Source organism: Pelodiscus sinensis, chromosome 10 (genome assembly GCF_052426305.1).
Source record: "Pelodiscus sinensis isolate ZL-2025 chromosome 10, ASM5242630v1, whole genome shotgun sequence".
Classification (NCBI taxonomy): Eukaryota; Metazoa; Chordata; order Testudines; family Trionychidae; genus Pelodiscus; species Pelodiscus sinensis.
The window spans coordinates 20,667,993-20,679,586 of record NC_143061.1 but is presented as its reverse complement, the minus strand read 5'-3'; the positions used below and the strand labels follow the sequence as shown (position 1 = coordinate 20,679,586).

General features: G+C 46.2%; 1 protein-coding gene across 1 annotated transcript; it reads left to right on the top strand.

Annotated features, from left to right (window-relative positions):
- Window positions 1–8,885: 8,885 nt before the first annotated feature.
- On the top strand, window positions 8,886–11,364 carry LOC142828063 (uncharacterized). Its single transcript, XM_075925511.2, has 2 exons — window positions 8,886–9,632; window positions 10,652–11,364. Exons 1-2 carry the CDS (start codon window positions 9,110–9,112, stop codon window positions 11,329–11,331), a joined length of 1,203 nt encoding a protein of 400 aa, XP_075781626.2. The 5' UTR covers window positions 8,886–9,109; the 3' UTR covers window positions 11,332–11,364.
- The last annotated feature ends 230 nt before the right edge of the window (window positions 11,365–11,594 follow it).

Here is an 11,594-nt window from a genome sequence, read left to right as displayed (position 1 = left end):
TGTAGCGCCTATGAAAGTTAGTTCGAACTAACATCCGTTAGTTCAAACTAACTTTGTAGTGTAGACATACCCTAAGTGGTAGAACCTCAGAACAAGCTGTCAGATGCAGCAAATAGTGGTAGAAATGGCATGGTGCACTGTAGCAAAGATGGTAGCAAACAGCAGCAGCTGTGATGAGCAGTGGCAAAGGACAGCATAAATTGTTAGCAGTGGACACTGAAAAGATGGCAGTGAATGACAAACTGTGCTAGACACAGTGGTAACAGCAGAGGCATTACTCAGCCTCTGTCCCACTTCAGGGAAAAGGGAAAGGTAAGTTCCATGTTAAAAGAACATTCATGGGTCAGACTTTCACACCACAAGGTGAGAAATAGGTAAAGGACACTGCTCGGCATATTGTGTGGCAGATGTTTAGTTATGGTGTGTGCTTTTGGCTCATTGTTGCAAAGTTTCCCAAACTAATTCTTGGTTCCTTCTTCCTTTAATTAAAACATTTATTTTCTTATAAACAAATTCAGGGCTTATGAGTGGGAAAGTATTGCCACCTACGGATGATGTTTTGTTTTTCAGATTATTAGATGGGGGCTTGAGCCAGTTCTATTTCACAATATTAAGACAAACCTTAGATTCTGAACCAGACCCTTGTTGCTGCTGACATTACCTGCCAAAAGGGTTACATTCCAAGTGACTTAGGAATGTATCCATAGAAAACCAAAAGCTGGTTCAGTATTGTGCCAAGAAGCAAACTGGAAACCAGCACAGATTTTGGAGAAGAGTGGAAGCGCCATCCTGTTGAGATGCAACTGAGCAACCACTTTCTACATTCACTGATATTTGAGAATGGTCTTCAGGTGTAGTTACACACACAGCAAACTACAGGAATCCAGAAGTGAAGTGACAGAAATGATTGCAATGTGGGCTCTGTGAGTGTCACAACCAGATATCCAAGATCAGAAGAGGGATGGGGAGGGGAGAGGAGAGGTCCTGGCATCTGCTGCTACCTGAACACCCAGAGGATGCTTTCAACTTGCATTAACATAGTGTTTTATGTGGATTCTTGGCTCTGTCAGAGGAGCATGGACTGAAGACTGTAATCTACATGACCTGTTCTAGACTTTTTGGGATTGCCATGGTGCAGTAGATATCATGGTTACTAGGATCCAGTGGGTAGGATAAAGTAGGGGCCACTGCCTACCATGCACTCCAAAGTGTAAGGTACATTCTTCAATAGTCTCTAAGGGTATGTCTACACTACCCCGCTAGTTCGAACTAGCGGGGTAATGTATGCATACCGCACTTGCTAATGAAGCCGGGATTTGAATTTCCCGGGCTTCATTAGCATAAGCGGGGAGCCGCCATTTTTAAATCCCCGCTGCTTCGAACCCCGTGTAGCGCGGCTACACGGGGCTCGAACTAGGTAGTTCGGACTAGGGTCCTATTCCGAACTACCGGTACTCCTCGTGAAACGAGGTGTACCGGTAGTTCGGAATAGGCACCCTAGTCCGAACTACCTAGTTCGAGCCCCGTGTAGCCGCGCTACACGGGGTTCGAAGCAGCGGGGATTTAAAAATGGCGGCTCCCCGCTTATGCTAATGAAGCCCGGGAAATTCAAATCCCGGGCTTCATTAGCAAGTGCGGTATGCATACATTACCCCGCTAGTTCGAACTAGGTAGTGTAGACATACCCTAAGATGAGGAGTACAATACTGCCTGAACACAGTGTAGAATCAAGGACAATATGAGTAAGCCGTGCAGGATTTTAGATTGCTTCTGAGCACATGGAGTCTTTTTGGTGGTTTTTATTGCTCACCAGTGAAAGCGTAACCCTATTCAGTTCATTGTGAATCAGTTACCTGTGCATTGATGAAAGTGATTCACCATGAACTATTTACTCTAACTTTTTCTCCTAACAAATGTGGCTGCTGCAAAGTCAATACTGAGTGCTGGTTAATGACATTGAAAGTATTTTCCTCTATTTCCTGTATGTAAATGTAAGCAGGGGCTGAACTGCTGCTTGCTATTAGCCAGCTAAAAGGAGGGGTGGGTGTGCCCGCTACAAGCCTCCGTCTAGACTGGCATGATTTTCCACACATGCTTTTAACGGAAACATTTTCCATTAAAAGCATTTGCGGAAAAGTGCGTCTAGATTGGCACGGACGCTTTTCCACAAAAGCGATTTTTGCGGAAAAACGTCCGTGCCAATCTAGACATGCTTTTGCACAAAACAAATCTGAGCTGTCTACACTGGCCCTTTCGTGCAAAAGCTTTGCGCAAAAGGACTTTTGCCCGAACGGGAGCAGCATAGTATTTCCGCAAGAAGCACTGATTTCTTACTTGCGATGGTCAGTGTTCTTGCGGAAATTCAAGTGGCCAGTGTAGACAGCTGGGAAGTTTTTCCGGAAAAGCAGTTGCTTTTGCAGAAATACTTGCCAGTCTAGACACAGCCCCCAATTGTTTAGCTTTGCTAAGATATTAACTGTTAACTGTTGATACGTAAATACAGCTCAGGAGAGACTACGAGGTGTGGCTATGTAAATCCCATTCAGCCACAGCTGATGGAGGGTCAGTGTTGGAATGGAATATGGAGAATTGTATATAATTTGGGACTGTTGTGGGGGTCACTAATAATGTTACCCCTAAATGTGGGAACTGTAAAACATGCCACCAGTGCTTGCAGGAGAGACACCACCATCATGGTAAGAGATCTCGGAGGAACAAGCCTCCCCCCTTCCAGAGTTGAGTGAACAGAGCTGGGGGAAAGGGTTAAAGGGCTTGAGTCAGCCTGCTTCACACCTGCCAGGTGTGAGCTGTAAGGCTGGCCCACCCTGTCCTCCCTCCCCCCTTTGTTTTAAGGACAGACCTAAAGCAGACTCCCTGAGGAGTCTTTTCTTTTGCTAATCTAGTGGAAGCTGGATTCCTTTGCCAGTCCAGCTGGTGGCTAAAGAGTTGAAATCACTGAGAGCTGAAATCACTGGTTTGGCTGAGAGCCAGACCCACTGTAGCCAGTGAAGCGGCGGCGGCCAGCAGAGTGGCTGGTGGGAATCACTGGCTGGTGGTGTAACGTGGCCGCGGCGGCAGGCGAGGAGCAGTGACCAGCGGCGTGGTGTGGAACGGCAGCAGGCAAGGAGCGGCGACCAGCGGTGTGGCGCAGAGCGGAGGTAGGCGACCAGCGGAGCGTCTGGTGGCATGGGACGATACAGTTGGTGGAGCGTGGCGGAGTGTCGTAAGGTGCCCCCTATCTATCCTCCCACCCCCATTTCTACCCAGGTTGGGAGGTGAAACCCTGTGGGTGAACTTTGGGACTCTGAGTGACACGGACCAGGGAAAGAGACTTTTGGGGTGTTGGACTCTTTGGACTTCAGGTGATTCTTGGCTGGGGTGGGGGGCTTAGTTCATGTTTGGGTTATGAACTCTGTTTGTGGTATTTTCCCCAAGTTAATGCTGTATCACTTCTCTCTCTGTCTCATTAAATGTTTCTTTCCTACACTCAGACTCAGTGCTTGTGAGTGGGGAAGCGTTGCCTCTCAGAGGCACCCAGGGGTGTGTGAATTTCCCAAATTACTGGGTGGGGGCTCGAGCTGGTTCTGTGTGAGATGGACCCCAAGATATTGAACCCAGCCCTGGTTACTGCCAGGCCTACCCGGCAGAAGGGTTACATAAATAATGTGCAGAACAAGCAATGTGTGGACATTGAACTGACAGTTCTATGTAAACTACAGTGCCCTAGTGAATGTGGTTCCTATGTTGCTAAGATTAACAGGATGAAAGTTACTCAGAGTGATTCTGTTAGGTTGGGAGGCTCTAGGAAGATGGTGATCATAAACACAACTGCAAGTAAGAATTGATGGTTGTGTTAAAAGTTACAGGTTACACTCACTTAAACCTATACAAAACCTTAGCAAGTCCACGAAATAGCTAGTGCTCTATTCATAGTCACACACGCAAAATATCAGAGTCTGGTGGATCGCTCAATAGGTGGTCTTTGATAGAAGGGTGATTGCTGGGTAGAATCTTCCTGCCTTATTCATACCAGAAAACCCTTTTTTATCCTTTATTATGACTGCTACACCTAAAAACACTTTTTAAAATGCATATCAATTCAAATTCAAGAGACTATTAATAATCTGGCCCTGCAGACCAACATTTGAAAGTTGCTGCTTTAAAAAAAAATCTGAATTCTTATTTCATCTAAGGTAGACTCCTTTTTTTTCCCATATGCCAAAGGCCTTTGTACAATGGAGAGTTTTTTTAGAAAAGGGATTTTGTGATCCTAGCTACTAAATATATTCCTGTTCCGATAAACCTTTACAAAGTTTGTAGTATTAGACATGTGCCAAATGGAATTCACCAAAACCTAGAGGTATGAAACGATAGACTAATATTCTTGACTAAACTGTTATACCAGCTGACAGAAATTCTATTAAAACCTGTAAGTTTGTGTCAGTTTTGAGATTAATGTATGTGTAATTCAGGAATATAATAAATCAAATTTTAAATGTCACATCATTTATTGCTCACCAAGTTGTAGAAACCTCAAGCTACTATAGTTCTAATATCCTCAAAGTACTGTAATTCACAAAAGTCAAGAAACAATGTCAGGAAAAAGTCAAGTACTAAGGGCTGAAATAGATCTACTCAGTGTCTTATAGTCAAGAAAAGAAATAGGATTTCTCTGCATATTTTTTTCCTTTATAAAAAATGATTATCTCTTTTTTCCACATGTTAGAAATGTAGCTTCTACATTTTGCCAATATATTTATGTAACACTGTGTCTGTAAAATGGCTTCTAAGATACCTTTTCATCTCTAAGTTCTATGATTCTATGATCCTATCTATATTGTGTACAGAATAGGGGAATCTTATAGTGAAGCCATAAAATAAAATTAATTATATTAGAACTATATACTTGACTATATGTGATTTGTGTCAGAAACAGGAGGGCAGCCACGCTGCAATGCAGCAAGAGCAATACATGCATTCAGACTGTGCATCTCTTACTTTTTTATTGGTGTAATTTGAGGAATGTTATTTTTGCATTCATAACTGAGAGTAGAACAGATGATGAACATTACATCTGAAGTCATTAATCTATTATGTTGGAAGTGATTCTTCTCTATAGGAAGAGTTTAGATTGCTATAATGTAGTTTTTGTTCTGCTAGGAGAAAATTCATTATAAGAGAATTCAATAAAAGTGGGTAATTTTAATCAAACTGATGTTTTTCTCCCTACCACTATATTACGAATCCCTGCTAGTGAATTCATAACTGGAGCTAGAACTGTGTTACTGGCATACAAGAGTTCCTGTGACTCTTAAACCTCAAGGTGCTGAAGGGCAAGGATTGTATAAAAAAGTCCTTTTATCTGCAATTACTCACTAGACAGAGAACAATTTTATTTTCTTAAAGTCTGAAGAAGAAGAGAAGATTCAAATAAGAGTTTAAAACTGAGAGACTTTCATTTCATTTTGCTAAGAATAGTACTTTTAGAAAAATTATTTTATTTAGATATCTATCTAAAACAGCTCAGTGAAGAATTCAAAATGTATTTTATTCTGATGTCTTCCTTGGGCAATATTGTCTTTGAGGACACATAATGGCTGAAAGGTACATTTTAGAGAGAATTGTTACATGATTTTAACCTTATAAACTTTGCTAATGGAGTTTTCCAAACTTTTTAAATGTCAGTGCTTAATCCTGTAGATGTGCTGCAAAATTGATAACCTCCTTTTTATTATGGAAGATAATTCTGAAAATACTAATACAGTGCTTTCTATCTGTAGATCTGAAAGGGTTTGGCCAATAGCAGCAAGCGTGATTGTCCCCAATCTGCACATTGAGAAAAGGAGGAACAGAGAGGGAAAGTGATTTGTGCAAGGACACAGGGTGAGTGAGTGCCAGAGGAGTGACTAGAACTCTCATCACTCGAGTTTGCAAAGGAGATTTCCCTTAAACATCACAATTATTCCCTTATTGTATCCTTACCAGGACCACCTACTCATATCTGTCAACATCTGTCAACTATAAGAGTTCCTTTCTCAATTTTTTAAGTTTGCTAGCCAGCGGGGGGGAAGGGTGGGGGAGAATCTTCACACTGACATACTCCCCTCGCCTCCATGCACTTTGATTCACTGACTTCTTCAAAAGAATCACCACAAATCACAGAGAGAATACTAGTACCTCAGTCTTAAGCTGCTGCTACTTCCCTGTGCAACTTCCTAGGACAATGGAATGAACATTTCTCTACTTCTTCAGCAAACCCTTACTCACAACATGTCTGTTTGAGTAGACTACGGTGACAGAATCTGAGCCAACACACATGAAGCAGGAAATAAGGGTGAAAACAAGAGTACTGTCACACACCATATGCAGATAAAACTGTTCAGAGCCACTAACTTCCCCACAAAGGCAGTTCTGTCAGAGCTGGAATATAGGTACAATCCATCTTCTCCTCGTTCACTCTTTAGAAACTATAACTCTTTCAATGCCATAATCCTGGTTCCATGTTTAATTCCTCCCAATCTTGCATGAAGGGGAAAAAAGGATAGCTTTGTGACTTAGCCTTCTATATCCTCTCCTGTCATTTCTCTGTGGTTTTCTAAATTGTTAAATTTTAGTGGGAAAGTTTCTTCCTTTCTCCCCCCCCCCCATTAATAGTCACTCTTGAGAACATATATATAGAATGGTTCACCTTGATCATTGAACTCACTCAGGCTATGTCTACACTGCCCTTTCTTGCACAAAAAAATATGCAAATGCGGTAAAGCGTGGAATATTGTCGTGCCTCATTTGCATAATTAAGGACTGGCTGCTTTTTGCGCAAAAAGGAGCCATCTACACTGCTCCTTTTTGCCCCAAACCCCACTCTTGCACAAGAGCCATTCTTCCTGGGAAAAAAAGCGGAAGAATGGCTCTTGAGCAAGAGGGCATTTTTGCTCAAAAAGGAGGTATCTACACAGCTCCTTTTTGCACAAAAACCTCTTCCACAAAAAGCTCATTAATTATGCAAATGAGACACCACGATATTCCGCGCTTTGCCTCATTTGCATATTTCTTGTGCAAAACAGCACAGTGTAGACATAGCGTATGAGTCTGACAGCTGAATTAATTGTGAGGGAATAGGAGCTGGTGTTCTTTTCATAAGTTGAATGAGTCTTGTTGTCAATACATGACTAAGACCTGAATTTGAGGCAGTCTGGGAGATTGAGAGACACATCTGCTATTAATTCTATAAAGGTTTGAAAATCTAAGTGCCTCTCTCCACCATATATTAACAAATAGAGAATCTAAGTTATGAAACTACAAGAACTGTGAGTTTGATATAAAAAGTGCCACTATTTTAATTTATTGAAAGTATTCTTTGTGTATAACAAGAGTGGGAGTTTTTATTTTAAAATTTACTTTACTGGATCAACAGTAAATTGTAATCACAAAATAGAGCCATAGTGCAACCTTCCTCACATTTATCTCTGTGAATCTTATCTAAATAGACATGGACAGACCACATGTAAAGTGGGAGGGGCATACAATAATGGACATTTTTTCTTTAAATTGCCCTCTCTGGCTAGGGTAAATAAAGACACACAGTATCCTTTCCAAGCTAATAAACAATATGGGAGTGAAAATTCTGAGATGAAGCAATAACAGGCAATAACAAGAATCTGTACTAGCACATTTCTAGCTTTTAGAAATTGATAGAGCTGTTTGGAAGGTGGCTGGCAATACTTCCTTTTATGTTTGATGGGTACTAGAGGGGTAATGTTGTTATAAAGGTTTTACAAGGATAACATCTAAGACCTTAGTCTTATTAAAGTTCAGGTTCTTAATAATATAATTTTCTGTAATTTAGTAGAGGGTTATAGAGTATAAAATTAACCTAGTGGAAGAAGTCTTTATTGAAACAATTATCTGGAGTTGAAGAGTCTCAGCAGAATATAGTTTTAATAGAGCATTAAATATATGTTCTTTATATTTTTATTATCAAACAGAAAAGAAAGCTTATTTGGCAGATGTATAATGCATAGACTTACGAGTTTTGACTTGTTTTAATGTGGAGAATTATACTTTCTCATCTTTTTCCTAATTCCCAAAATTGCCTCTGTGATCAGAACAGAACGGCATTTCACAGTACACTTAATACCTGTTTTTTAAAAAAAAAATGTTCCCAAAGAAATTAGCATTTTTATTGTTCACTTACTAGATAATTATTTACATTATAATCCAGTAAAGCTATTGGGCCAGATTATGGTTTTAATTACACAAAGTAACTCCATTGACTTTTTAATGTGCTTCGATTACATAGGTATTATTGCTAGCAAAGTTTATTCCACCTAACTATAATTTATATTGATCCCATAATCAGGCTATGTCTAGACAGCAGGCTTCTTTCGAAAGAAGTTTTTTGGAAGATCTCTTCCAAAAAACCTTCTTTTGAAAAAGAGCGTCCACACTGCCAAAGCACATTGAAAAGGTGATCTTCTTTTTCAAAAGATAGCATCCATTCAGTGTGGATGCTATCTCAAATTTAAGCCGTGTTTAATAAATTTGGAGTAGCCACCAGAGCACCTGTGCTTTTTCCTCTTTCCTCTTCTTCTGAAAGAACTCCTTCTTCCAGTCCAAACATGCCTTTTTCTGAAAGAGCTCTTTTGGAAAAAAGCTTCTTCCTCATAGAAAGAGGATTGCCAATGTCAGAAAACCCCCTAGGTGTGTCTACACTGGGCCACTTATTCCGGAGAATCAGCCGCTTTTCCGGAATAAGCCGCGAGCTGTCTACACTGGCCCTTGAATTTCCGGAAAAGCAACGATGCTGTACTGTACAAAATCAGCCGCTATTCCGGAAACCGTACGATGCTCCCGCTCGGGCATAAGTCCTTGTTCCGGAAAAGCTTTTCCGGAAAAGGGCCAGTGTAGACAGCTTTTCCGGAAAAGCAGAAGAAACGTAAAAAAGCGGTTTGGACGGCGGGAGACCCCGTAGAAGCCACGGACTTCCGCATTACCCGAAGGCTTAAAGAGCCAGCACGCTACTGGCCGCACGTGGCAGGAGGCCCTCAGAGACCTCCCTTCCCAGCTCTGCGACGTGGCAAGTGTGCTGCCCAGCCACCTCAGCGGAGGCATGGCAGCTCGAGGTGGTCAGCCACCGTCACCCGGGGCAGGGGAGGAAGCCCCCAGGGGCCGGAAGCGCAGGGCCCCATCCTGGACCCCCAGGGAGCTGGAGGCCCTCCTGGACCTGTGGGAGGAGGAGGAGGGTCTCCATGACCTCCAGTCCCGCCGCCGGAATGCTGAGCTGTACACCCGGATGGCCCGGAACCTCGCCCAGCAAGGGCACCCCAGCCGCAACTGCGAGCAGGTCCGCTCGAAGGTTAAGGAGTTGCGGCTGGGGTACGTGCGGGCCACGGAGGGGAGGGGAGCAGGGCCTGATGCCTGCCCCTATTTTGAGCGGCTGAACTCATTTTTGGGCGAGCCAGCCCCGCAAGGCCCAGCTGTCCCCGTTGACACCTGCCAGCACCCCCCGATCATTCGTCCCACCGAACCGGAGGAGGAAGACGACAGCGGCGGCGCTTCGGGAGAGGAGGCCAGCGTTGCCACCCAGCAGGCCCCCTCCAGCAGCTCCTCTGTGGCCGGGGAGGAACCCACTGGTGAGTCTTTGAAGGTTACACTCCCAAAGGGCGGGGGGCGGAGGGCGGGGGGGAGCGAGACCCAAGTGTCCGGAGGGGGGAAGGGGAGAGCATGTCACTCAGGCCACGTGAGCTGCACGCTGCATAGCATGCGGCAGTTAGCAGCACGTGCAACCACGTGCAGCCTGGTGACTGAGCGGCAGGTGGCCGTGGCAGGCAGCTGCGGGCACGGCTGGGACCGTGCTTCTCACACACATTTCAGCGGGATCAGGGGGAAGGGTGGATGCCGGCTGGAACCGGCCAGGGCCCGAGGGACTCAGCCCAGAGCCTGCTGCTCCACCAAGGGGTGCAGCACAGGGAATGGCACACTGTCCCAGGCCTGGCTGTGAGGCACAGCCAGCTGCTCCTGGGATAAGTGCAGCGTCACAGTCCTGTGACCGTGGACCGCCACCGAGCCGCTCACCTGCTCCCAGTGCCTTGGCAGGTTCCCCGAGGGAAGTCCCCACTGCGGCCACACCTGTCCCTGGGCTACCAGGCTTGCGGGAGGGATAGTGGGAGGGAGATGGGCCCCTGAGTTTTGCTGCAAGGATGGGACATCCCCCCACCCAGTCACCCTTTCTGGTTCTGACCAGGAGATATCGCACGCAATGGGATCTGAGAGCCCAGACCGCCACTGACAGGTGTGCTCCCAGGCACTGCGTGGGGATGCATCTCGCTCCCTGTCAAACACCAGTGATTAGCCCTAAGCTTTTCACAGTGTCCACCGGCAGGGAGTTCCACAGGTGAACGCAGCACAAGCACCCTCCTGCCCTGCACGGAGCCAGGATACAGACCGGTGCTTACAATACTGCAGGGAGGACCCTACTCCCAGGGGTGGTCCTTCTTGCCAACATACAACACCCCCCGGGAGCAGGAGGGGAACTGAGTGGGCCCAAGCCACAACTGTGCGGTCACCTGGGGCTCTGGGGTGGAGGGCATGGAAGTGTGGGGACAGTGGATGGCCTGCCTGACTGACCCGTCCTTTCTTCTCTTCCCTGCAGCGGGACCCAGCACCAGACCAGCGACTCCAGCAGCAGCGGCACCCCCAGCTGCCCAAGCCCGGAGGACCAGGCTCCGACACCGGGACCAGCTGCTTCGGCGTCATGTCACCGCGGTGGAGGGGATCCAGACCTCCATTGCGGAGCGTGTGCAGGGGGACCAGGAGTGGCGGCAGGAGGGATGGGCTGCGTTCCTGGAGGAATGCCGCGAGATGCGTGCCACAATGGGCACCCTGACGGCACATTTAATACATGCCATCCACTATGGCATGGCCGGACCGCATGCCCCCGCCATCCCTCCAGGAGCACAGCCCATGCCCCCTCCTATCCCTGCTCCTCTCCCAGCTCCTGCTCCTCTCCCTGCTCCTGCTCCTGCTCCTCTCCCTGCTCCTGCTCCTGCTCATGCTCATGCTCCTGACCCTGACCCTGCTCATGCTCCTGACCCTGACCCTGCTCATGCTCCTGACCCTGACCCTGCTCATGCTCCTGACCCTGCTCATGGTCCTGCTCCTGACCCTGAAGACCGTGCTCCTACTCGTGCTCCTACTCGTGCTTCTACTCGTGCTCCTACTCGTGCTCCTACTCGTGGGCACCTCAGCGTGCAGGCTGCCCCAACGCGGTCTGCCCAGCGTGGGCAGGTCCGCCCCCAGAGGGGCGCTCGCAGGGGCCACCCGTCCCAGTAACTGCCCCCCCCTCCTTCTCGCAGTTAAAGGTCCCCCCCTCCTTCTCGCAGTTAAAGGTCCCCCCCTCCTTCTCGCAGTTAAAGCTCCCCCCCCTCCTTTGTAAATAAAAAGTTCTGTTTTAATTTCAATCTTGTGTGGTTATTGTGTTCCTCTAGTAACTGTACAGAAATTATGTGAGATGCCAATTAGCCACTTCAATTTAAAGAGGGTTACAACTGTGGACAACAAATTCATGACTCTATCACCGGGGGGGGGGGGGGGGG

What these genes read in the sequence shown, in the direction of transcription:
- LOC142828063 (XM_075925511.2), top strand. Translation starts at nt 9,110, where the DNA reads ATGGCAGCTCGAGGTGGTCAGCCACCGTCACCCGGGGCAGGGGAGGAA. An exon ending in GGCCGGGGAGGAACCCACTG is followed by an intron (nt 9,633 to 10,651) that starts GTGAGTCTTTGA and finishes TCTTCCCTGCAG; the next exon opens with CGGGACCCAGCACCAGACCA.